This window comes from Catharus ustulatus (assembly GCF_009819885.2).
Source record: "Catharus ustulatus isolate bCatUst1 chromosome Z unlocalized genomic scaffold, bCatUst1.pri.v2 scaffold_29_arrow_ctg1, whole genome shotgun sequence".
NCBI lineage: Eukaryota > Metazoa > Chordata > Aves > Passeriformes > Turdidae > Catharus > Catharus ustulatus.
The window spans coordinates 3,374,883-3,400,518 of record NW_024879446.1 but is presented as its reverse complement, the minus strand read 5'-3'; the positions used below and the strand labels follow the sequence as shown (position 1 = coordinate 3,400,518).

At 41.6% G+C, this 25,636-nt stretch overlaps 1 protein-coding gene across 2 annotated transcripts in view; it reads right to left on the bottom strand.

Annotated features, from left to right (window-relative positions):
• PLPPR1 (phospholipid phosphatase related 1) overlaps positions 1 to 25,636 on the bottom strand; it is a 124,696-nt gene that overhangs the window by 19,681 nt on the left and 79,379 nt on the right. For both annotated transcript variants that reach the window (XM_033086562.1, XM_033086561.1), the window contains one exon: positions 9,159 to 9,347. In XM_033086562.1, the coding sequence (XP_032942453.1) occupies positions 9,159 to 9,347 (189 nt within the window). The remainder of the gene's footprint in view (positions 1 to 9,158; positions 9,348 to 25,636) is intronic.

Sequence of the window (25,636 nt, the reverse complement as noted above, 5' to 3'; positions counted from 1 at the left end):
GAGTAAATTTTGCCAGGCTGTAAATCTCTTCAATTCCATTCCACTGATTTAAGCAGAATTATCCCAGATTTCCTACAGCGTAACAGTTCAAAATTTGTTTTTTTTAAAACGAATACTGCCTTTGGTTTAATGCAGAGTTAAAGTATATGGCAATAAAGCTGTGTTCATGTGGAGACACAAAGTGATTCAACATAACTGGACCACTCTTATCATGTCATCTCTGGCACTGAATTTAGATGCTGAATTTTTTTTTTTTTTTTGGTACGCTCAATATGAGCTCTCCAGAAAGTCAGCTTTGCTGTTTCCTAAAAATTCAATGGTCAGTTGGACACCTGATTCTGAAAACTAATCTGTCTGTATGCAGTTGAAGGTGGTCTGAATAGCTCTCAAAGAACCACTTTTTTCCCCCAGGCATTTCTGAAATCAAGTAACTCCACTGATTCTTATGATTCAAACCCTGATGATGCTGCATGAACAGGGTCCACATCCAGCCAAGTTCTCCAGCTGGCCTTCCAGCATCAATCACCGGCGCTACTACCTCAGCTCCTGCCAAAGCAGAATCAGCACTCTAGGAATGGGTACAAATCAGTTCTGTAGCTGATATCTAAATATAGACTCTGTGTCTAAATATGAGTAGGAAAAAAGCCCAGGAAGTAAACCACTTTTATTTCTGTTTGGGAAAACAATGCAAGATTAATGAACTTTGTATCATACTGGCTTAATTAGACATGAAATGTCAGGAGAATTGGACTGCATTGAAAGCACAAGTGATGCGCAGCCTGGCACACTGTAGGTAATAGAGAAGCAAAGGTAGTGCCCTGGATGTGTTTTTGTCCTCAGCTTCCTGAATGCAAGAGCAGTTCATCCACACTTTGAGGACACATTTTGTGAGAACTCTTGCTCACATTCCATTTTCTATTACTAGCAGGTAAAAATACAAAGATGACTCAAAGCCCCAGCATGAATTAGAAGTACCCACCCAGCAGTCATATTTCCTCTGCTGATTTCAACCTCTCCAGTGAGAAAACTTCTTCAATTTTCCCTGCCTTCCATTACTGGCAGTGTCACCAAATACTTGCCCCTCAATGTTCAGCTCTCAAAGCCTTCTGCTGCACATGCTTTACTTATTTTCTGGCTCATCCTGACCCAGCAGATGATAAAATTATCTGTCCATTTTCCTCTTCTTTTATCCATGATAGTCCTTGAGCTGACATTTTCAGACAGTGAAATGTCTCATCTTCCCCTTTCAATTTCTCAGCACAGCATTAGCAGCTGATACTCCCTCCACTCCTGTACAGATTACTGACAGTTTGTAAATTTAATTATCAATTTAATCAACAAAATAATGGAACTATTGCTTTTAAAGAGACATGGAATCTTTTTTTTTCCTAAAGAACTTTCCACTAAGCTCACAAAAAGGATCGTTTACACGGCTTTGTTAAAAAAAAAATAAAAAAAAGAAAAAAAAAGATGTAAACATCAAGAAGACCTGTTTCTGTGAGGATGAACTAAAATAAACTATCCAAGAATATGTCTGTGGTACAACCAAGACAAGGTTGCAAAACAGTGGCATCCTGGAGCAGCCCTCCTGTGGTAATTTTGCAGTGGGGCAAGGGTGGGGAGCCAACTTGAAGAGCTGCATTAAATTACAAGAGTAATTACTGATGATGCTGACAGCCACAGATGGGCCCAGCTTTTGTTCCTTTTATTAGTTTTTCTTATTCAGGACATTGGCCTTGCACCTTAATTCAAATGCTATAGCAAAGATGAGGAGTGCATCCCTTCTTCATCCCCTGCCATGCTTTTGCTTACTTCTCCAGTAGGCAAAATATTTCTCCTTGGTCATATTTCTCCAGACTCCTGTGCATTTAGACTGCCACAATCTCATTCCTCCTGTGCCTCAGTCACGCTGCCCCAGTCTCACCTCTGTTTTCTTCCCTCTGAAAACCCATTACAAATTCTCTGAAACTCCAGCTGCTCACTTCACCTCTCCAGTGGGATCTGCCCTGACAGCTTCCCACTGCTGCTGGCAGAGGTTGCACCTCATTTTGGAAAATATCCTAAAATACAATTTTTTTAAAATTTCATAACTTTAGTCAGTTTTTACAGAATCACAGAATGACCTAGGTTGGAAAAGACCTTTGATATCAAGTCCAACCTATGTTCACCTTTGCCGCGATGGAAGGGAATCAGAATTTCTTTCCAGGGCATTGTTCCACCAGGTGTTCCACATCTGAACAGACTGGGATCAACACAGAAGATACACAAAAGGTAACAGCCATCAGTGGCCATCAAGGGCCACTAATGAACCATCAACTCCAAACAACGCCCTGGTCTGGGAAAGGAGAGAGAAGAATGAGGCCCTAATTAGAATGAGAAGTGAAGGTATCTGTAAGCAGTGGGAAACCAAATACTAAGAACTAAGTAACTTGGAACCAATGAACATTAAACCAATTAGTATCTATGGGTTTTGACTGCATAAAATCTGTGAAAAATCTGGTAAAACATGTGTGTCATGGAATTATTTTTTTTGCATACCCGAGCTATGTGAGGTTGAAATTATTTCCGTTGCACATTCTGGCCAGAAATAAAGTAATGTCTTGATTCTCTAACACTAAAAATGTTGTTGGAGGGGTTTTGTTTTTCCTGCAGTTTTGGTGACACTCTCAGCCCTCGTGTCTTCCCTACACACACACACACACTCACTCACTCACTCACTCCCTCCCTCCCTCACTCCCTCCAAACGTGAAAACACTATTTTTGTAGTTTTTTCACACTTCCAGTGAACACCGAGGTTGTGTGGAAGTTCTCACTGTTTTAATTTTGTCTGCAATTCCACACGGATAAAGAAGGAGCACCAGCCAAGGTGCATGGGAGAGAAGCAGCTTGTATCACCATGCCCACATTTTGGGACTGCCTCATGTCTGTCTCTCTGTGAAAGTTAACTTCCTTTTGCTGCTTTTCCTGAAAAAGTAAAAGTGATGTAATTTCCCATCACAGTAAGACAATGGAGTTCCTATACTAGGGAGTGCAGACATGACCTGTCTGTCTTTCCTAGATACTAAATTAATGTTTCTAATTTCTGCAAGCTTTTAAATCCTTCAGCTTGTTTATTCTAACAGCACCCTTGTGACACAGTCAGTCCTTTTTAACACCACTTTCTACTATGAAACCCCCACTCTGGAACATGCCATAACAAACAAAAATCTCTGCAGCAAACAAAACTTAACGTAGACCTTGGGACATCATTGCTCTCAGTTCTGGGCAGGTTTCAGGAAGCCGTATGACATTTCCCAAATCCTGCCTGCATTTTCAATGTCACAAACAGAAAGAACCAAATTAATCAAGTGTCCAGCACTCGAACACCAGCCAAAGGGAGGAGTGGCTATGAAGAAGGCACTGTCTACGAGACAATCTGCATGCAGAGTACTGGAAAACAGAGAACAACGACAGATAACATTGTGGGGCTCTCAATCGCAATCAGCCAGCTTCAGCATGACTCCACACACTCTCCTTGGGAGAAGCAGCATTCTTCACCAAAAGGTGACCTTTGCAAAATATTCCAGAGGGTGTTTCGTCAGCACTGGCTTGAGCTGGGCCAAAAGCTGTTCTGACCTTTTGCACTGAGGTGCCTCTGAGGTTTTTATCAGAATAGCTGCAGTCAGGAAAGGGATGTTCTTCAAGTTCTCCATGGGAGCTCATGTCTTCAAGCCTCTGCTTCAGTGTTTGTTTACCTTCATTGTTAAGGTTTCTCTAATTTTTAATCCATTTCATTTTTTGAAGCTGGTGTCCCTTGCAAGACTGCCTCTCATGATCTGAACAGTCTGTTTCCCTCTTCTCCACAGGCCTCACTAAGAAAATGGCTTATACTGACTTTCACTTTCTTCTGTGAGTTCCTGCATTCCTTAGACTTCCCTCACATTTAGCCTTAGTCCCTGAGGAATACTATCTGTCCTTCTATCTGCTACCCTCAGGACCCAGTACTGATACTGTGAAGCTGAGACACTCCATTGTCAAACCCAGGTGGCAAATACTTAGCAACATTTATGTTGAGAAAAGGCACCTCAGAAGGCAAGGGGTGCCTGAGGTCTGCCTCAACACCCTCCCCAAGACACAGGATTTCTGCTGTGATCTGCAGACAGGGCCCTGAGGTTTTATCAGGGTTTTCCCTGATAAGATCACTATCACTGATATCCCTGATGACAGGGACCAGCTGAGAGTTCCCTCAGACACTCTCCTGTCTTTGCCATCACATCCTGGACAAGTGTTCTCAGCTCCCAGGAATCAACACTGTATTGTGCAGAATTAGACAAGGTAATGAAACAGCGTTTTCAGCTGAATGTTGCAGGCTTCCTTTTAATTTTCCAAGGATACAAACGCAATGGTTCAATCTGCATTCAATTAGTCACCTCATTGTGTTTTGGAGGGGGTGGTTGCTGTTGTTGAATGAAAACAATAGCAAAGAACAGTTGTAAGTACTATTCCAGAACAAGAAAATTGCTTTGTTGTTTTGTTTATTTTTTCTTTATTTCAAGTGAAAAGGGTTGAAATCCACAATTTATATTCTAGCCTGCTCAAAACCCAAAACTGTCTTAAGTGTTGTACTCCAAAACCTAATACACTGTGGTAAAACTGTCTAAAATAATTGAAGATAACACACAAACCCCCAAATTTTGTTAGAATTTATTTTGTTAAAATACTGAAGAGAACACATTTTCCACAGGCCTGCACTGTTCTTCGCAGACTGGTATGTGGCTGGGACCACCACAATGTCCTGGAGACACTGTCAACAGAAGTGCCTGAAAGTGTTGTACCAGACCAAGACAGAGCATTTTTATTCTCCCAGAATGGTGCACAAATTGCAGAATACAAACACTTACACAAGGCAAAGCTTTGCCGCACTCCTTTGTACCCCTGCTCCTCATTCACCACCTCAGGAGCTGAGCCCTGGCAAGACTCCACAAGGGGAAGGCAGGTCACCACAGGCTGCTGTGCCAGCACAGGAGTGAAGCATGGTGGGCAGCAGGCAGGGGCACAGCAGGCTGTGCCTCCTGGCAGCACCATCACCAGCAGAGCCTGGTGATTCCTGCCTCAAGAAGCTGGAAAGGAGCTGCTACATCAGAGATCTGAGATGCGACAGACAGTCTTGGTTTTCCTGGCATCTGCTGCTGAGCAGCCACAGATTGACTTACTTCACAGAAATCAATCAGTGTAGTAACATGGCTGTGCAAAGTCAAAGCCAAGGAATCAAGACCGAACAGGAGAACCATCTAGAAGAATGATGATTCTGAAGTTTGAGAGGTAAGTGCAGCTTGTAGAGAGAAGTTGGAACATTTTCCTCCTGCTTAAGATCAACACTGTAGTTCAGCTTCTAATTAATAATCAGACTGGTTCAGTTTGACTGATTCTAATATTATCTGAAAATACTCCTTTGCACAAATGTATAGCACTGGACAGTTAACAGATTACATGCAGGAATCTGTTCCAACCTGGAAACATAAGGAAAGAAACTGAAGTTTGTGTGAAAACGGTAGTGGCACTTTCGATTCATTTTAAGGCAATGAAGAAGTGTGAGAACAGTGCCCTTGAAGCTTCCTGCCACTGTTCAGTATTCATTTCAGTGAGCTGGCTCTATTCCTAAGCCTCTCTGCTTCTCTTGGGTGGGTAGATAAATCACATAGGACGGAGCAGAGCAGGCAGCAGTGCTGAACTCTGGAAGGATTGTTTAGTACCAGCTGGGGAATTGGCTGCTTTGCAGTAACCTTGTAACAGGGAAATCTAGCCTTCAGGGACACTGATGAATACGGTGGAGTCATCCTGGAATATATTTAGGGAAATGTTTCAAAAACAACAAATAAAACTGCATTAAATCAGGCCAGTCACATTTATTTTGCCACTGAAACTGCAGGGAAATGCAGATACAGTGGTACTAACCCACAGCAGCACTTCTGCAAAGTGCTCTCAGAAATAAAACACATGCATTCGTTTCCCCCATGCCCAATCCTGTAGCCAAATGACAGACACAAAGATATTCCATTAGGTTCCCAAAGATGTTCCCTCTTGGCTTGCAAGCACTGTAACACCTCAAAGCTGTGCTGAAATCACAAAGCTGTGCTGAAATGCTTTGAGCTCTCCCCAGACCTATGCACACAGGACTGCACTTAATGCTGCTTGTGTCTCACATGAAGGAGCTTGTAGAGATCCCTAGGATAGGGGATAGAGAAGCTTCCATAGCCCCTTTAGATAGTGTTATGAGCACCTCTCATGTCATGAGGTGTCAGGACAGTGGTCATGTCAAGGCAACACAGAGAGACCAGGTTTGCTGCTGCATCAAAGCAGCCATTTGCCAATTCAATCATTTTGCCATTAGGAAGTGAAGCAGTAAGTGTTGTGCAGAGGAGAAAGAAGTAATTGTAAGGAGGGACTGGCATTACCTTTGACTTAAGTCATGTCTTTGTGGTGGAGCTGCACAATGCTGGTAATTCTTTCTGAGAGCCAAGTGTAGGGAAGTGAAGCTACAACTTAGTTTTGACAGTAAATGCACAGTGCTCCCTCCCACGATGCACAGTTGTATGGATTCTTTTGTTTGTTGGGGGGGAGGTTTTTGGAGGGCTTCTTTAAAGAGTACAAAACATCATAGTCTAAATAAAAATGGCTGCATTTGCTCCTTGCACTGAAATCCCTGGAATATTTGATAGGATCAAGTATCTCATCCCAGGCTGTGCACTGAGTGAGAGGTAGCACCCATTTGGGTACAGGATCTCAGATGAATACACTCGCACTCTGAGCAGACTACTGAGCAGGGAAGTGCAATACAGAGTTCAGGGAGAATCTGAGCCCACTTTCTGTCTCATTTATAAGCTATTTATTGATAACCATTGACAAAATTCCATCTGCAGTCAGCTACAAACTGAAGCAACGTGTGAAAATGTTGTGCAAAGACAAGGAAAAGATGGGAATGAGAAATAAAGTGAAGTCACTCCTACAAAGATATTGTGATGAGCACCAGTAAGGAGCTCAGAAAAACAAACCTCTGACATACGCCCTGGTTGAATATTAGCCTGATATTAAGTAATAGGCCATTAAATAATTAAATTATGTATTAATAATACAGTACACAATACACAATAATACAACTGTAAATTTAAACATTGACTAAACAACGCATTAATAAAAACTACATTAAAAATGGAAATAAAAATGTTTTGCCAGGGAAGTTGTGTCCTTTAGCTGTCTCCTTTAGCTTGTACCTAGAGATCACTGGTGCTAAGCAAGGTGCCAAAAGCCCTGTGCTGACTCTGACCATGTCTTCTCTGTGTGGAACAAAGTATTCAGTGTAACAGCACAGCCCACAGAATTTATTTCACAGTCGTGGATCCATTCACACAAGTGACTGTACTTATGGACCCAGGCTAGCATTTCTGCACAATTTGCCTTCGATGGGTTAGTTCACACAGTCCAGCTCCACACAGCACTAAGGTGAAGGTCTCTTCAGCACCCAACAACCTTACCTGACATTCACCATAGCCTTTCATTCTTTGTGTTTAACATGGGCTATGGAAACTACAAATAAAACACTCTTCATAGAATCATAGAGCTGCTCACATTGGAAAAGGGCTTTAAGATTGTGAAGTGTGACCATTAACCCAGCACTGCCAAGTCAAGACTCCAATTCAGCTTTTCACAAAGAACAGTAATTAGGAAAAGCTTCTTGGCTTACTAAAAAGTGAAGAAATGCTGATCCAGTGGAGCAGAACTTGAAAGGTTTTAGCACCAAACTTTGGCAGAGCAAGGACTTAAAAGAGAAGATCCAAATAAAGAGCAACACTCATTACACAGTGTTGAATCAGTAATCAAGGGACAAACATCCCATTAATGTCATATCTCTGGAATCAAGGCATAGTTGTGACCCTGCATGTACCTTAACAAAAAGCAGTTGTGAAAGCCCTGTCCCTGAACTTTGGCACTATGTTGATGGGGGAATTCCAAAATGTGGGTGTTTGGTTTTTTTTTTTTATTTTCAAATAACCTACAAAGTAAAATGAAAGCCTTGACAAGATACAATACACAAAATAACTCTGTTACTGCAGTTGTTTTTTATAAACTCATGATGTAATCCACTTCAAAACACCTGGTTGGTTTCAGAAAGTGTGGTGTACCAAAACCTATAGCCTGTTCTGCAGATCCCTTTCACACTCCTTACCACATTGTATGACAAGAACATGATTCGATGCACTAAAATTATTGCAGAGCAAAACTTAAAATAGGCAATGGTAAAGCACTCACCATTTAAAACTAAATATGTCAGGTACAGCTCTAATCAACTTTTGAAAGGGATGAAAAACAAAACATCAGAAACAAATACTAACAGGGAAGAAATAAAGAGAGAGAAATGAAACAAAGTCCATAAACACAATCTGACAAGAACTTATCAATGTAATAACAAATTCAGCAAAGCTGGGGCTGTTGGTGAAATATGCAACTTTCTGTGTGGAAATTGGAAAAGGGCTGAAGTTTTGCTAACCAGCGACTGCAATAAATTGTTTGGCATCGTATGGACTCAGATAATTGAATATTTTCATCTGCACGGAATAGCTACATTGCAGTTTACTGGTTGAATAGTGAAGAAAATTAGGTAACAAAAAGTTACGTGACTGTCGAAATAAAGAGATTATAAACTAAAAAGAAACAGCATTCATATTTTTCTTTGTATTTAGCATCCTTCTCCGCATCTAAGCCTTTCAAGGCCATTCAACAGTCTTTTTAATATAGAAGAAAATAATCCTGGATATACTGCACACCTGACCTGGATTTTACTTCAGCTTTATCCTGTTTTCTTATTTCCAATAGTACATAACCTTTACATTAGAGCCTCTCTGGAACCCAGGAAATTCACAACCAATCAGTGAAGTAAGAAAGCTATTGTAAAAGGCTTAACAAGCTCTGACCCTCAGTCTTGCATTGTGATTACCTCAGAATAATTACTTCTGGAGATAACTGATGAAGATCACATTAGGCTGAGGCAAAACAGACATCTGGCTAAGTGTAAATCAATTACAGCTGAACAGAGAGGTGAGGGGACAGAGATATCACAGGACTATTTATTGTTATTATTTATGAATCAGTCATGGGGATTTCAAATAATTCCTGATACTCACAATCGCTGTCGGAGTTGAAGCCAGCACACAGTACAGCACGAGTGGTGAAATGAAGCTCTCGTCCTCTGTCCCAGGGTACGGCTTCATCAAATTGCCATCCTGGCAGAAGAAACCTTGGATATGCACCTGGAAAGTGTCGGTGTACTCAAAGTAGTAGGCGAGCAGAACAGTCCCAGCCATGATGACGAGCTGGAAATAAAGCATAGTCACAGAGAGGCGTTAGCTGCTTTTTGAGCAGATGCAGCTGTGCCTGCGAGCTACTCCAGTCCTGTGGACCATCCTCCCTCCACCGTCACTCTGACAACCCCTGCCACAATGGTGTGTGAGCATGTGTGCGCGTGTTTCTGTGCCTTTGCTCTGCAACATCTGTTACATAAACCTTTTGGCAGACACTAATGAACGTCTCAGATAGGAGCGGGTCCGCACAGGGGGCCGGGAGCTTTCACAGCCCCACGTTACCAAAGGGCATGTGAGTGTCAGCGCAGCAGGGATCGATGGCAGCGTGGCAGGAGATAGCAGCAGCACAGCTAAAACCTCTGCTCAGTGGCAGCGAGTGGGAAAGGATTATTACAGAGCCTAGAGGAAGCAAAAGCTAAAACACTTCCCCGCTGCAGCTGCAAGCCTGTGCTGGAGAACGTGCATGTTGTGCTAATTCAGACTCTGTGTCCCAGATGAAGACGCACCCAGATGAAGACTTCTCTCCTGTCACTCACCTTTCCCTGGAGCTGCTTCTTATGAGTAAAACTTAAGAAGTCTCCAAGCAACCTGTGGGGATTTCTGTGCACTGCCTGACTTACTCACTACACCACAGCCACTTTTTAAAAAACTGGCTTGAGTCTGAAGCTGCATTTTAATCACAGATATGAACTGCAAGGAGCCTTTCTAGTCTCTCTTTTCATATTGTATGGCTGCTAAATGGGTTGGCTGGAAGCTTAGCAGTCGACATGTTTTGTATTTATCCTCAGCATCAGCTTCCCCCACTGCTTCAGCAACATGTCACAACAACCTCACCAAAGGCATCCCTAATCTCAATCCATGAAAACAAGCTTTATTAATTCTTGTTCTCCCTCTGCCACACTGCAAAGAAAATCTCACATCACAGTCCTCACCCAAGACAAAAATCGTAATATTGATTTATAACTGGGATTTTATTTTAGTGGTAATGGTTTTAAAACTAAAAGAGGGTCGATTCAGATCAGGTATAAGGATGATGTATTTACAAGGAAGGCAGTAAAAAAATGGCACAGATTGCCCAGAGAGGTGATGAATACCCAGTTCTGGAAGTGTTCAAGGTCAGGTTGGACTGGGCTTTGAGCAACTTGGTCTTGTGGTGCTCCTGCTCATTGCACAGGGGGTGGACTAGCTGGTCTCTAAAAGTTCCTTCTGACTTAAATCCCATCATTCTAAACTGTGACTAGAAGATCTGATTCAAAATCTTCTTTACAGAGACTAGGGCCACCAATACAGAAGTTGTCACTATACAACTGTTTTTGTCATTTCAACTATACAAGTTATCTTGCCACACCATAGGAAAAGGTGGAATAACCAATCCTTAGTTTTAGTATTTGCCTCCAGGATCTCTGCATCAAAACTGTATTGCTGAAAGATTATTGTAAGACCTCTGAAAACTAATTTTGGCAATTCCATCTCAAAGATACACTTGCAGCCATTAATGCAGTCCTCTAGCACATACCTGCACACACAGTCAGCCATTAAACCATTGTATATTTGAGTGAGAGTAGGATTAAATTAGAAAAAAATAATGAAATCAGATTAGTCAGTAATGAAAATGGAAGTGCAAAGAAGCCCTAAGTAGTTGAGGTGGGGAGAGACCTTTGGGGATCAGTTGATCCACCCTCCTCTGCTCCAGCAGGGACCCCTTGATTTGGTTGCCTGGGACCAGGTCAGATGGTTTCTGAACATCGCCATGGATGAAGTATTCACAGCCTCTGTGTGTCACTTGTAAGACTGACTTAAAAGAACGTCACAGTGAAGCTACAGTTGTGACATTCCATCCCCCATTTTTTGCCTTTAAAATTAACAATCTCATTTTGTAGATGTATTATTTTCAACAGCCCATACCCAAAAAAATTTTCATTTTTAACAAACATAAAGGAAGATGCTACTATCTGTGTATTCCCTACATATCTTTACATCAACCTTGATGAGTACAAACACAGTCCCATTGTTAAGGACACAGGAGTTAATTTATATCAGAATTTAACTCCTTGACCAGCTATAGATTTTCTGATTAACCTGGGCAACTCAGCTTTGTTAATTAATATCAGAGAAAGGTAATGACACTATCACTACTCTACCTGACATGCCCAGATAAACACATTGGCGATTACAGGATGCCTCTATACAGGATATAGAGGTCTTTAAACTCAGTTCCAGCACCTCATATGACCTGGGCTGTCAAAAGCAATCTGACCCACTCTTCCTACCCCAAATACACTCCCACAAATTCTTCCGGTTGCCTGTCACATCTGGCAAACACAAGCAAGTGATAAATAATAAATGGTAAAACAGACAGCTGTTTTCTCATTGGAAAACAGAGAAAGCAGGTTACTGAACTTTTACCCTTCTTTGGGTGTCGTATGGAAGAAAGAACACTTTTCAAAAAATAAGGTGTCTTGATATGGGAGGAAAATGTCACTTATCCCAAATGCAGTCTCTAGACAGCAGTTCCACAACTAACCTTGACCTTTCCACTCTCAAATGCTGACTCAGTGCCACACAAAGACCCCTCCTGCATATAAAATACAGCTCTTGCTTGACTGACTCAACATTATATGGACCTAGAATATCACAGATTTATTTGGATGAGAAGGGATCATAAAGTTCAACTCATTCCCTCATTCCTGCCATGGGCAGGGACACCGTCCAACCTAGTCTTGAGGCACCTCAATAATGAACCCAATCTTGTTCACACTCCCAGTGTTTCTGTGTTTTGTTCTTCTGAGAAAGAAAAAACAAACAAACAAACAAAAAACCCAAAAAAAGCATACAATCCGTGAAAAGAAATTTAAATTGTGGACACATTGTATCCTGTAGGTGACATCCACCATCTCAGGGAAACAGCAACAGCAGACAGAAGAAATTTGATCTCCAGCTAAACAGACTCTACTGTATCCCAAGGGATAAAGCAAAATACAGAAAGTGCTACTACCAGAAACAGGAGCAAAATTTTTGCTGCTGGTGCAGTCAGTGAAGACCTGGTCACTTCTGTGTGGCAACTTCCATGCCTGATCTTGAGTATTCACCTCTTCAAGCAGCTTCTCAGCAGAACACAAACCAGGAACTTCTTTTTGTTCTCCCTTCCCTTTTTCCTTTCCGCATGGTAACTATTTCACACGTGTTTAACATAAGTGAGATAACTGGCTGTTTGTGCAGGGAAAATGCTACTTGTAGCTTCTTGGCAGTGGTAATTGGTAACTGAGGAATGATCTGGCATGGACAGAAAGAAGGTCCAAGTGCAAGAAGGGGCCAAATTGGCCAGAAGCAGGGATGTCAGAGACAGGAGGGTGCCCTGTAAGGCAGTCAAGTTCCCCTGGGTGCTGAGATAAAGAACAGCTGCAGTGACGCCTTGTAGACGTCCTGGAATATGAGCACTCCGGGGTACAAATCAATGGGCCTGACTTTTGTAGCCTTTTCTCTCTCTTCTCCCTTTTCTCTCTATTTTCAGGTTTGCAATCATTGAAGGAAGCAGGCAAGAAGAACAAACAGACTGATTTGAACTAAAGATACAAAACGTCCCATAATTCAGAAAACATAATGCAGTTTAATGCTAACATTTTGCAGGGTTTATTTATTAATCCTTACTAACTCACTTCCTTGAGTTTACTTGGGGAAAAATTAAAAATGCTCAATAACTTCTCAATGGCAGCCCATGAATAGAACGCAGCTAAGTAGTCTAAGGTGCTTAATGGCCTCCATTAGCGAAGTGTATAACCATGTCATAATCCTTGATATTTATCATTACTGCTCCATTATAAGGTAAGAAAATGCTCTTATCACCATTTCACAAAGAAGGGACAAAAGCTGAGGAGGTAAAATGACTGCCTGTCATACTGGAGCTAGTCTGAAGCTGTGGCCCTGAAGTCAACCAGCCTAGAGGTGGATGGGTCCCTGGGTGGGCGATAACAGGATGGATTTGAACACATCCAAAGGATCTCAGCCAATTAATTGAACCCTAAATGCAGATGCGTCCTTGCCCAGGGAAATGGGTGATGTTGGGACCTCGGCCAATCTTGTTGTTTACTCGGGACGTTTGAATGCCCTATAAAAAGTTCTGAACAATGAAACACACTGTTTGTTGAGGACCCTCGAGGAGTCCATGCTGTCTTTGCCCACTGGTCACGGCAGAGTCTGTGGAAGAGCCAAAATCTGTTTTTCTTCTGGACCAAATTTTTTCGGATTAGTCAATAATCTGCACCTGAAAAGGCTCAGTGATATATGTGCTTAGGTCCCAATTGTGTAGAAGCTCAATCATGATAGTGTTAAGAAAACTAATCATGTGTCTGATTCAGTCCCTTTTAAAAATTCCTGCTGAATTTAAATCAATCTTGACAAGCTGGACTTAAGCAACTGGTGTGTGTTTTTCCCTCAGTCATTTAATGGATTAATTACATAGCACTTAACATCCATCCCTTGACACACCACGAAATTCTGCCCTGCTCTAAGAGTCCACACTGCTTCTGCCCTTACAGACCTGCCTGTCACTGCACACCCTTGTTCCTCTCTAACCTATGGGCATTCTCTGCATTCAAAAAATCATGTTCTTCAATGTTCAAGAAATAGGAAACAAGTCTGCAATCTTCTTTGGGCAATGGGCAATTATTTGGTGAAGTGGTAATCAGTTATTAATGAAAGATTGTGTCCTGAGTATAAAGAAAGAGAATCTTCGTAGTAAGAAGAACAGTTATTTACACTAACTCTAGCACACTGCTGTACATCCAGAAATCCTCCTCCTCAGTGGAATACCATAGAGTCTCTGACAGCAAAACTCAGAGAGCATTAATATCCAAATAAAATTACTGCACTTCAAAATAGTGGGACTGAAGTCCCACGCTGTATATACAGTAATTTCACGAATACAAGCCGCAGCAATTTGACAAAAATTTTGGTGGAAACCCGGAAGTGCGGTTAATAGTCGGGGGCGGCTAATATATGAATAATTTTCTGACATTTACAACCCCAGACGTGCCAGCCAGGGCTCCAAGCCAAGCACCTGCCAGTAAAAGCCGGCATTTTGCGATTGTTACAGTGTTACTGTGTTGCCCTGGCTCCCTGTAGGCAGCACGGGGGGCGGGGAGAGAGGCGGGAGAGCTCTCTTCTTCCCTCCTCTGTCGCAGCCCAGGGGAGAGACGGGGGGGCCCTGCGCCGTCATTGCCGCGGCCCGGGGAGGACGGGGGGGGTCGCGCCGCCATTGCCGCGGCTCCGGGAGCCGACGGGAGCCCCGCGCAGCCATTGCCGCGGCTCGGGGAGGAGGCGGGGTGCTTTGTCCGCGCCCACTGCCGGCACCACGGGCGCGGGAAAGCTCCGTCCCTGCCCGCCGCCAGCGCCACGGGCGCGGGAAAGCTCCGTCCCCACCCGCCGCCGCTGCCGTAGGAGCGGGGGAAGCTCCGTCCCTGCCTGCCACCGCGGGGCAGCGCCGACCCGGGGTGACCGAGCCCAGTGGCAGCGGCGGGTGGCCCCGAGCGGCAACACCGGGCTGGGCCACCTGGCCCCGTCAGCAGCCCCTAGCGGGCCGAGCCTGCACAGCCTTAGCTCAGCCAGTAAACCCCGCCCTCCCACGGTTCTGTTACTAATTGCACGCGGGTCCTCGCTGCGAACAACAGAGCGGCTTATATTCGGGTGCGGCTTATTCATGGACAAAAACCGAAATATTTGCCAGCACCCAGAGATGCGGCTTATACTCAGTGCGGTTTGTATTCGTGAATTTACTGTACTCTCATAATTCATAGCAAAGCACTTCCCCATATCCTCAAAAACTGGGAGGTTTTTCTTTTTAAATGCTGTTACTCACAGAAAAGAGGCCCCTGTTGTGCAAGTAAGAAAGCAAGAGGGCAACTCCATTTTTGAAAGGAGTATAAAGCAGTAAAACATAAAGATCAATATTACAAGAGTGAAGACACTGTGGGAGACAGAATTTTTTGATCAGCCTAGACTGAAGACTCCCCATAATTCTTAACAGAAGATCAAGAAACTTATGGAGAAAAGGAAGATGCTGGGAAAATTTCTTATGTACTCTTTAGCCAAATAACTTGTATGTCTTGTAAGACAGGCACACAGCCACTGCGAGAATTTCCTTCTGCTGTGTATTTTGGCACTCATATAAGTGATATTACAGGTCCATATGAGTAAACTTGGAACCCCCTTAGTATTACTGCTATTTATACATAAATAGGTGTAAGTTCTTTCAGCTTATCTGCCTTCCCACAGACTACTCATATCTGAAAACTAAAAAACTGTTCTTGCACACAAATGGCAACATAAATATAACTTTTTTATTCTTCCTGAAAGGAGAAGTCTTTCATAAAAAGTATTTTGCACGTGGTGTTCCTTAGTGCATAGCAACTGAGACATCTATTGATGTGCTTGCTCAGTTTGTTTCCAGTAAATTTCAGTGGTTTTCACTTCTTTAACTGAAACTGCCACAGCTTCATGAGCGCCACAAACCTGCCCAAGTATTTGCAACCCTTAACACATGCTGTGGTTCACAGTTCCATCTATTTTGATCATATTTCTATCTTTCCCTCTGCCTGAACTCTGTTATGAGATCTGTGGGCTGGAGATAGAGACAACACACACTTTTGGAGATCCAACACCAAAAACCTGTTTTATTGTTCAGATCCTCCTTAAACAGGAGATCCAAAACCCCCCCGTTTAGAGAGCTGGTTGGTGGCTTTAACACTGCCCTGCTCCCTGGCCAGTGGCACATCTGCTTTCAGGGCTGAATGAGATTGGCTGAGGGTCCCTGTGTAGATTTGAATCCAATCTCTTCTTGTTCACCCAGGGATTTGTTTACTTCTAGGCTGGTTGAGTTTAGGGGACAGCTTCAGACCAGTTGCACTGTGACAGAACTCTAGTGACCCACTGTTATGCAAAACTTGAAATAATTTGGTGTGTTTTTATGAGACAGGTGATGATGAGATTCTTGGAATAGACACACTGGACCATCCAACAGCCATGGCATATGTGTGTCCTGAAGTAACTCCTAAGTTACTGCTGAAAGGAATTGTTAAGGATGTGTCTTTGCTCTCAAATGAATAATATCAGAAATATTTTAATTATGCATCCCAGACTGTTTTGCCCAGGGATGGGTCCAGGTGTCTCTTTGTGAAGGGAAGCAGTCCATTTTTCCTTGGAGATGGGAACTCCAGTCTTGCAGCTGCAGCAGAGGGACGTCAGAAGCACAGCAAATGGGAACAAACTGCATTTATTATTAAATTCACAGACCCACTTTTGCCTTTCTAAAAGCAGATCAAGCCTCTCTTTACGAATTACCACATCTGTTTCCTGAAGTATCCTTATTAGGATAAGGGGCCTGTTGGTTCAGGGATCAATTTTTTTATAAGTGTTGGTTGTATTTATTTGTGGCCAGCTGATGTCTACTTAGTAAATCAATCTTCAGCTCATAGTGCTTGTAAGTGACATAAAGATAGAAAACATTTTAGTTTATTTTGTTTTCTTAAATAATCAAACTGGCAGAAGAATTGCAGACTACTAAAAAATACTGAATTTGGATAATTATACTTGAAACAGTTATTTTGCCAAGCCTTTTTACAGTATTCTCCCTGGGAATTCTTTTCAGGGCTCCTGAAATAATCAATCTTGAAAGATCTACTACAAGTAAGAAGGATCTACATTTTCACACTGTGGAGTGGTCAAGTGGTAAGGAAATGCTGAACATGCCTTCAGACAAGCTTATTTACAAATAACAAAGAAGATAAAGACTACCAATAATTAGAAGCCCATCTGATCCAGATGTGCCAGCATCTGAAATTTCACACTGAGGTGTGAGGGTGGCAGGTGCTTGTCTCCCATCAGCTGTTAATGGGAATTAGCAGGATGATCCCTTCAGGGATCAACAACAGCCCCTGTCTACAGCAGTTTGTGAAGTGCCATTTTATCACAAGTGATTCTTTTTTTAAAGATTTCACCTTCACACTTGTCCATAAGACCTAGGTCTGTGGAAAGAGAAGTGCAGAGGACAGCAAAGGCTCCTGAAGCCTGTAACTGCAGCAAGTTAATGTTTGTAGTGGATTATAAGGATCAGGCTGACTGCACAATCTTTATTATTGCCAAGAAACTGCATACAGCAAATCACCTACTTTTTATAAAAACACTGCAAGACAACAAGGATGAAAAAACAGACACAAGACTGTTCATTACAACATTACATGCATAATGAAAGAGACAAAAAGAACCTCCAGTGGAATTCCACGTAATGGCAAAACAAGTGAATACTTTCATTATGCTGAATAACCATTTATTATACACTGTCAGATTAAATATTAAATCCAATGGTCTTTCAACACTGCCACTCCTCAAGGTGTTCTCTCTCCCTCACCTTACATAACTGATTCTGAAATAATTTTTTTATGCAACTGTGGCACACAACAACTGTGTCTGCAGCAGCCTGATACAGGACATGGCTTTGTTACAATTCTGAAGACCATTCTGTGTGTAGGCACAAGCTGGGCACTGGAGGCAGAGAGGTTTATTAAGGCACACAGGCTTTTGAAGCTGGAGCTGTGTAGAAATCAAAGCAGTCTCTGCAGAGCTTTTTACCAAGTCCATTTAATGAACTTATTGTCTTATTTAACCATTTTAGAAATTATGATTAGGTATAGTTTGTAAGGCTGAAGAAGACATGCTTAGGGGAAAAAAAAAGGAGTTCATGTCTTCCTAAGGCACTTATTTCAGCAGAAGTTGTTTTGCGAGAGTAGCATGACCTCTAAAAATACCGACATTTGGTTAAAAACTCTTTCAGTTTCTTTTTTTATATAAGGGTCCTTGAAGAATGGCAAGGTGCTACACTGCAATAGCTTAATGTTACCTAAGAGCTCACCCACATAAAGAATCCAGATTTCTCCAGCTCTAACCGTGCAGTTAAAGCAGTACAAGTCTCTTAATGGCAACAGACATAAAAGCATAAAAACGCTCTAACCAGTACAGCCTTTTCATATGTAGAAAATAAGCAACAGTATGAAGCACCTTGATTACTGCAATCTATGTAACTCAGATATAACTCAGTGCACTTTATACACTGCTCTAGCTTTCTCAGTAAAACGATGTTTTCCAACCTTTTCATGTAAAGACTTTTACTTTTCACCAGTGATTCTTATGTAATAAATTTAAGCCTATTTTCTTTGACAGGTAAGTATGATCCACAGATTGATCACAGGCTGAAACTGTCAGCCTGAAGGAAGGAGGGACATCTACCCACACTTTGTCTTACAAACAGCTTGAGCCTACTCTCACTGCACTCACAAAGAGCTGGGCTGCCTTGAGAGAGCCTCTTTACATCAGCTCTGCCTAGGAAATGCTCAGCCTTGGCTTCTGGATTTCTCACTCTCTTCAGAGGGAATGACATGCAGGGTTAGATATCCCTGCAAGCTTCAGGTGGTCAGCCAATGTTGTCGGCACTTGCACAAGATTTTGTGTGCTTTAAAGGCAGGGAGATGAATGGACAAAGGAAAGATGCAGCAGCACAGGTGACAGAAACTGGAAAAAGCACAGTAGTGTCATTTAATCACTGACAGCAGGGGAAAAAGCATTTCTCCCACAGTTTGAAGAGGGAGGAAATTAACCCTCCTCTCTCTTGTGGAATCAAGTAATACCTGTGTTGCTATTAGCAAGAGAGTCTCTGTAAAAATCAATACTAAATATATATTTTATTTACCTAGAAAATAGATCATAAAAGCTATGAAAAGGCTTATAATTTAGGAACATGGCTTAGGGAGATGAGCTAGTGGTGGACTTGGCAGTGCTGGGTTAATTGTTGCACTCAGTGAACTCAGGGGCATTTTCCAGCCTCAGTGATTTTGTGACTCAGCTTCCTCAAGGTCAACCCTGAATATCTACTCACCTTCTTCCAATTTCTCTGTTTTGGCAAGTTATAGTTAATTATAATAATTTGCTTTCTTTATTAAATCATCATAAAAATATTATTTTTCTCCTTTAGCATTTAGATTCTCTCCAGCTGTGCTACGTAACTAGACTTTTAACTAAAGTAAGAGCAGAAGGGATTCATGTGGGACAATTCTAAGGAGCTGTTTTTGTGATAGCACAGACCTTGTTATGTAGCTGACTTAAAAGAAATGTAATCTATTTAAGAAGAACCCAGTTATGATGAGATATATCCTAGATTTTTTTTTTTAATTTAAGAGATGTACTGATGCAGAAGACTATTAAATTCTGAGCTACTTCAAAAGTAGATTTTGTAGGCTTATCAGCAGGGGGCATTAATGCAACATTAAATTCCAAATGCCACACTACCAAACATCCATGCAGAGCCTGCAATCTTTTATGCTTTTAATGTATTTGGGGGTTCCCCTGTATTTTTCACATAATCTCATTTTTTTGAGTATAGCCGGAATTTCAGGTCATTTGGTGGTAATAGTTACTTGCTTAATAATCTACTGTAGGCTTCCTCCTGCCTTTTAAAAGAAGTCTTTGTCCCTGGTTTGTGTAGTTTGAAAGAGGATCATTTTAAGACCAGTAAATTTGCAGCCAGCAGTTTCAAAGGGGATTATTGAGCAGAAGAATAGCTGGGTTCATTCTTCTTTGTGAGTATTTGTCCACAAGTATCAGTTGTTCCTTGACATCAGATCATGCACCCAACTTCCCTATGTTTGCACTCTGACCTTACTACTGACCTGGAAAAAGGAGGTGTTTCCAGAAGGCAATTTTAAATAGCAACATTTTCCCTCTCCACTGACTCTGAAATAAAAGCAACCACACTGATAATGTAAATTGTTACTTACAAAGAATTAATCCAGGAGCTCATGTCCATAGGATTTTATCTTGTGTCAGTCTTCCAACATTAACAAACAATAAAAAGAATATTTTTTCTTTTTTCCCTAAACCTTAGTGAAGGTAGTTCACAAAGGTTCTCTGTCAGAAAGCTGATCTAGCTGTGAGCTGGTGACTGAAGGTGTCAGAAATAAAAAGGAAGAGCATTTCCACTGCATTGGCTCTGCTCCTTGGTCTTTTACTCAGGGCTGATTCTCAGATCCTGGCACACTGTGATCTCATTCTCACTTTGTTCACTAATAGCATAGAAGTTACTGAACCTGGTCTGACCTGGATTAAAATCTGTGTAATTTACATCAATCCACACTCTGTCTGTACGTGTAGTATAAAGAGACATAAATTTAAAATTTTGATGGGAAGTACATTCGTAAATTTTCTGTACCATAATAAAAAGCTGGAAATTTAGTTAATTCTTTTTAAACTGAAGTTGAAATTTTCACATCAACACTTGATTGCAGGAATGGAATTTTTAAGGAAAGCTAAGAAAAGTTTTAAATACACAGTAACATTAGGACTTTAAGCAACATTCGGAAGACTTTAAAGATGGGGATCAGAAAGCTGCTTGTCTGCTACAGTAGCAAACTACTCTGCAAAATTAGGTGGGTCTTGCTTTCAGGGCCAGACTCTCCAGCTTTGCCTCCTGTATCTGGGACATCATGGTACATCCCACACTTTTTCTGTCCCTCAAATACACATCCTGTATTTCACGTAGCATCTTTTTCTCAGATACATGCAGACTGCTACCTTTGTTAAGGTAAAAATTTGGTTGCAAAAAACAGTAGTGAAATGAAATATGTTCCTCAACAGCTGTATAAATCCAGACATGCTGAATTTCCTGTGCAATCACTGGTTATCTTCTATGTATGAAAATCAAGACTCCTCTCTTAACAAAAATTGAGAACTACAATTTTCCTTTAAGACAGAAACATGGGGTCTGATACCCTTCCAGACAAATGTCAGGATGAGATTTATAAAAGGGGGGAAGAGAATTAAACTTCCACCTGTCATGAGGGAGAATACGTAATATTTAAAAATTGTATTTTTATTTAGCACCTGAAGAATGTCATCACTGTTACCAAGTGTTGTTAAAACCTCCAAGCCACAAGTATAGCATATTTATCTTCCCTTGAGCAGGTCCCACAAGGTTTTCAGCAGGTGGCATTAATGCTCTACCCAGTTCCAAATGGCACACAGTCAGGAAACTGCTGCTTCCAGCACATAACACCTTAAAGTGATCTATAAGTTCTCGTGGTGAGTAAGTAATTTTCTTAACATAAAAGTCTGCATTTAAATGGTGTATGTTCAAAATGATTTTTTTTTTTTTAGCAACAGAAGCAGAGCAGAGATATATTTTGACTACTCTGGTGTTAAATTAAAAGAAATCAAGAGCATTTTTTTCCCTCCTGTCCTGCCTGGTCTGTCTCCTCAAGATATCTGCAGAATCAGCTTTTTCAAATGAAGACACCACCACTGGAACTTCAGGCATGTACCAGCACAAGTAATACCTAGACAGCACCTTTAATGACAAGAATTGGCACACTTCTCAATGCAGCACTATACGGATTTCCCCAAGTTCAAAAATTTGATGTTGAAGCTGAGAGGGAGAGGAAGCAAACACCTGTGATCACTTGGGACTGACTGAAAATGAGTTACACTCCCAGTACTGGTTATTGTGCCTATCCAGTGTTTGCCTAAAACAATCAGTACAAAATGTTGCGATCATCTCCAGGACTTGTTAAGAGAGCTCTTACTGAATCCATGAAATCCAGCCTGTAACACACTAGTAAAAACTTCTGTACTTCAAGCACCATGTGAACAGCTGGAAACAGCTGCTTTGGAACAGCTTTGATTGGAAGACTTGGAACTTTTTCACTGCTTCTTCTAAACGCAGGAGGAGTGCTTTGCCCCTCATGAAACTGCCCACAAGGAGGTTAGAACACAGAAAACGGCCTGCTGGGATGTTCTCAAAACACAGCTTCCAAACGGTGCTTAAAAGGATTCAGGGATTGCTCCTCTAAACTATGCTGGGGGTCTGCCTATTGGTCTGCTCCAGCCTCAGAAACACCCAAATTAATGAAACTTACTCAAATATTTGCATATAGCAAAGCAATAAAAAGTCCTGAAAACTCAGAGTAACTCCAAAGAGTTTAATGAGAACTTGGTGTTGAATTTGCCCTTCTAACATTGAACAAGATGTGTTCTCCTGTGAAAGGCTGTTTTTGAGTTTGATTCTTTCTGACAGTCGTTCTTAACCTGGACTACACTGACATGAGTCATCCAGTCCGCTGGAAATAATGCAAAGTCTTACCATAATTCATTCGCTGCCTAGTTTCAGTAATCAAAATCACAAAATTGCAGCTTATTTTGAAGTACCACAGTCATTCCATAAAAAAACCATCGATTTGACTGGCACACACAAATTTTATTTCCATGTATCTGTGTCCTCCAAAGATACCCAATACAGGGACTGCTCTGGAAAGTTGAAAAACTGCCTTTGGCTAAAACAGCAAGTTGTCCTGCAACCCTGATAATGGTTCACTGACTAATGGGTTTTCACTGGACAAATGGCTTATAAAAGCTGTTAAATCCATCATGAACACTAAAGGCTTTACAATCTAATGACTATTTTCACTTGCATAGAGGTGTCAGGACAACTTATTCTCCAAGTGTCAAGAAGCAACAGATCCCAACAGGACACAGAATTCTGACACAATAGACTTATACATTTTTTCAGTATGCTTTTCATGATTGCTCTCTGGTGTCTTCATGTGGTACACAAGCAAAACTGTTCACAGGGAAATGCAGAGGTGTATTTCGATTTCTAATGTGTCCTTGTAGGCAGAAAAGCAAGCATCTCTCTGAATATTGAAGGGACTGGCAGTGGGAGAATTAGATGAAAATGAGAACTAGGATAAAGCAAAATCCAAAAAGAACAAAGATCTGTACAAAGTGAAAAGCAAACCACACCAGAACACAATCCTTACTTTCCCTTTTCTTGTTCTCAGACTGCAGACTTAGGGCTGCTAATGATGAATTGGGTGACATTTTAAGCAAATTGTTTGAGATGGGTTCAAGGTAAAAGAAGTTGAGGACTTTTGCTCACTCTGACATATAAAGAAACACTAAGCAGTGCAACAGCAGTGTAGTGTACATACTCTCATCCCAACAAATGGTTGTTTATTCTTATACTGCTCCTTGTCCAGCAGATGATTCCCAGATTGCTCCTTGAAATAAACGAGCTACTGATTTTCCAGCTGCTCTACAGTCCACAAGCCATTGCCTTAGACACACATCACTGTTCCAGAAAGACTGAAAAAGCTGTAAAAATGGAAACTCTTTTCCTCTCCTCAGCATGTCTGCCTTGCAAGTCCAGGGAATGTCTCTCCTGGGACAGAAACCTTATAATAAATTCATAGAATCTGCATGGTTACAAAGAGCAGCTCCTCAGAGGCTCCTCATTCTCTCACCTTCCTCACACTGAAAGCACTTGGCAAATCTACTCCTTTCTCAGACATTTTTGGCAGTACTTTCATCTCTTTTGTTCTGGTCATTAGTCTGCCTGTTGGGAAATAATCTCAGCAAGAAACCAAACCTGTCAGGTTCTTAAAAGATGCCACTCTGGGCAATGCAAAAGTGAGAAGAAAGAAAGCCTAATTCCAAAGCAAATCAGTACATAACCCACATTTATTTTTAGTGAACACTGTAGGTAAACTGCAAGCTGGAGAGCTAGGAGATTTAGAAGAACAGCAGTAACTTCTTTTAGTTAAAAATTTCTATTCTTAGAACATAACAGAACTGTTTTTCTACAATATTTCTCAACCCAGAAAATCCCAGGGTAAACACAAAGCCTCAGAGAAGCCAAACTCTGAGATGTCGTACATTCTTCATCCCCTTTCTTGCTGCTTTTGAAACTCATGGTCCTGTTTCCACTGATTTTGAAAGGTGTTAACAGTCAGCCTTTTCTCCAAAAGCCTCATTACTTATGGGTATTCTCTGGGCAGCTGCTTGGGGTTAAAAATGGGCAAGTAATTTCTCAGCAGAGGATGTGCATGAGGCTGCGGTCAGACCTTCTGTCACAGCAGTGTTTCTGCAGCAGAGTGTCTCCTTCCACCAGCCATTTGGCAAAAATGAACACATTTTATTGCTCTTTCCCTGTGACAGAACTACTGTTCTACTATGAGGACTTGGACAGGCATTCATACACAGTAATTTCACGACCATAAGGTGCACTGGATTATAAGGTGCACCTCCAGGAGTCGGCAAATTTCGCAACTTTGTACATTATATAAGGCGCACTGGACTATAAGGTGCACTTCCAGCTTCGGGCCAAAGTTTTAGTCAAAAGGGTACGCCTTATAGTCATGAAATTACTGTAATTTCTGTCCTTGCAATCAGAGTGCTTACCAGTGTGCACCTGGACCTTACCTGTGTTCCTTCTCTTCAATGATGACACTCAGTTCAATCAGTTACAACAAATTGCAATGTTTAAATCATTTCCCTGCTGCCAAGTTCTTTTTCTGTTATTATTACCTAATTCTTGCAGTAGTCTCTCTAAAATTCTACCTCTTCTTACTGTAGTGGCATGGCACTCTGACAGGTTCAAGCATTCTTGTAACCTGGCACTTTTCCCCATATGCATCAAACCCTTTGTCTGATTTTTAAATGACTAATGCTTCACTGCTACCTGTGGAGGAAAGGAAGAAAAGGAAAGGCAAATGTGTTTGAAAGCCAGCAGCTTTACAGAGGACTGTAATTATTTATTACTAAGATATATTTTTAATGTTTTGCTGGTGCAGTGGAGCTGTAAGTTGATAAATGTTTAGTTTTAGGAGAAAAAAAATTATTTTGCTATGAAAAATTTTGCTGATAGTTCAAGGTCATTAAAGAAAAAGACATATGAGGAAGGGAAAAGGTGAGTATTCAAACAGCAGTTACTGATAAGCACTTGGGTATTCTCAGGCAAATCTGAGACAAGTCATGCTTTCAGACTGAAGCAAAAGTCAAGATAAAAAAGGTCATCTGCAGATACTGAGATCCTGACCCTATAATAACTATAGGCAAGTCACCCTGTGCCTCCATTTCCTCATCCGTAAAAATAAAATACAGTTCCCCCTATAAACCATGTGCTACAGCAGTTATCTCAGCGTCAAGGAGACATGGCAAACAAGGGAGCAGTTAAATGGAGCCACCAGCTACAAACAGTTGTGAAGAAGGTGCCGGACTGTGACTGAATTGCTCCTGCTGGGTGCACTTCTGGAGATCACCTAGATTGACTTGTGGCTTGAGGCTGGGTCAGCTGGAGCAGGCAGTCCAAGTACATGTCTAGTTGGGTGTTAAACATCTTCCAGGGACAGAGGCTCCACAAGTTCTCTACATCATCTATCCTGGATGTTTCATCACCCTTAAAGGATGACAGCTTTTATTACGTAAAA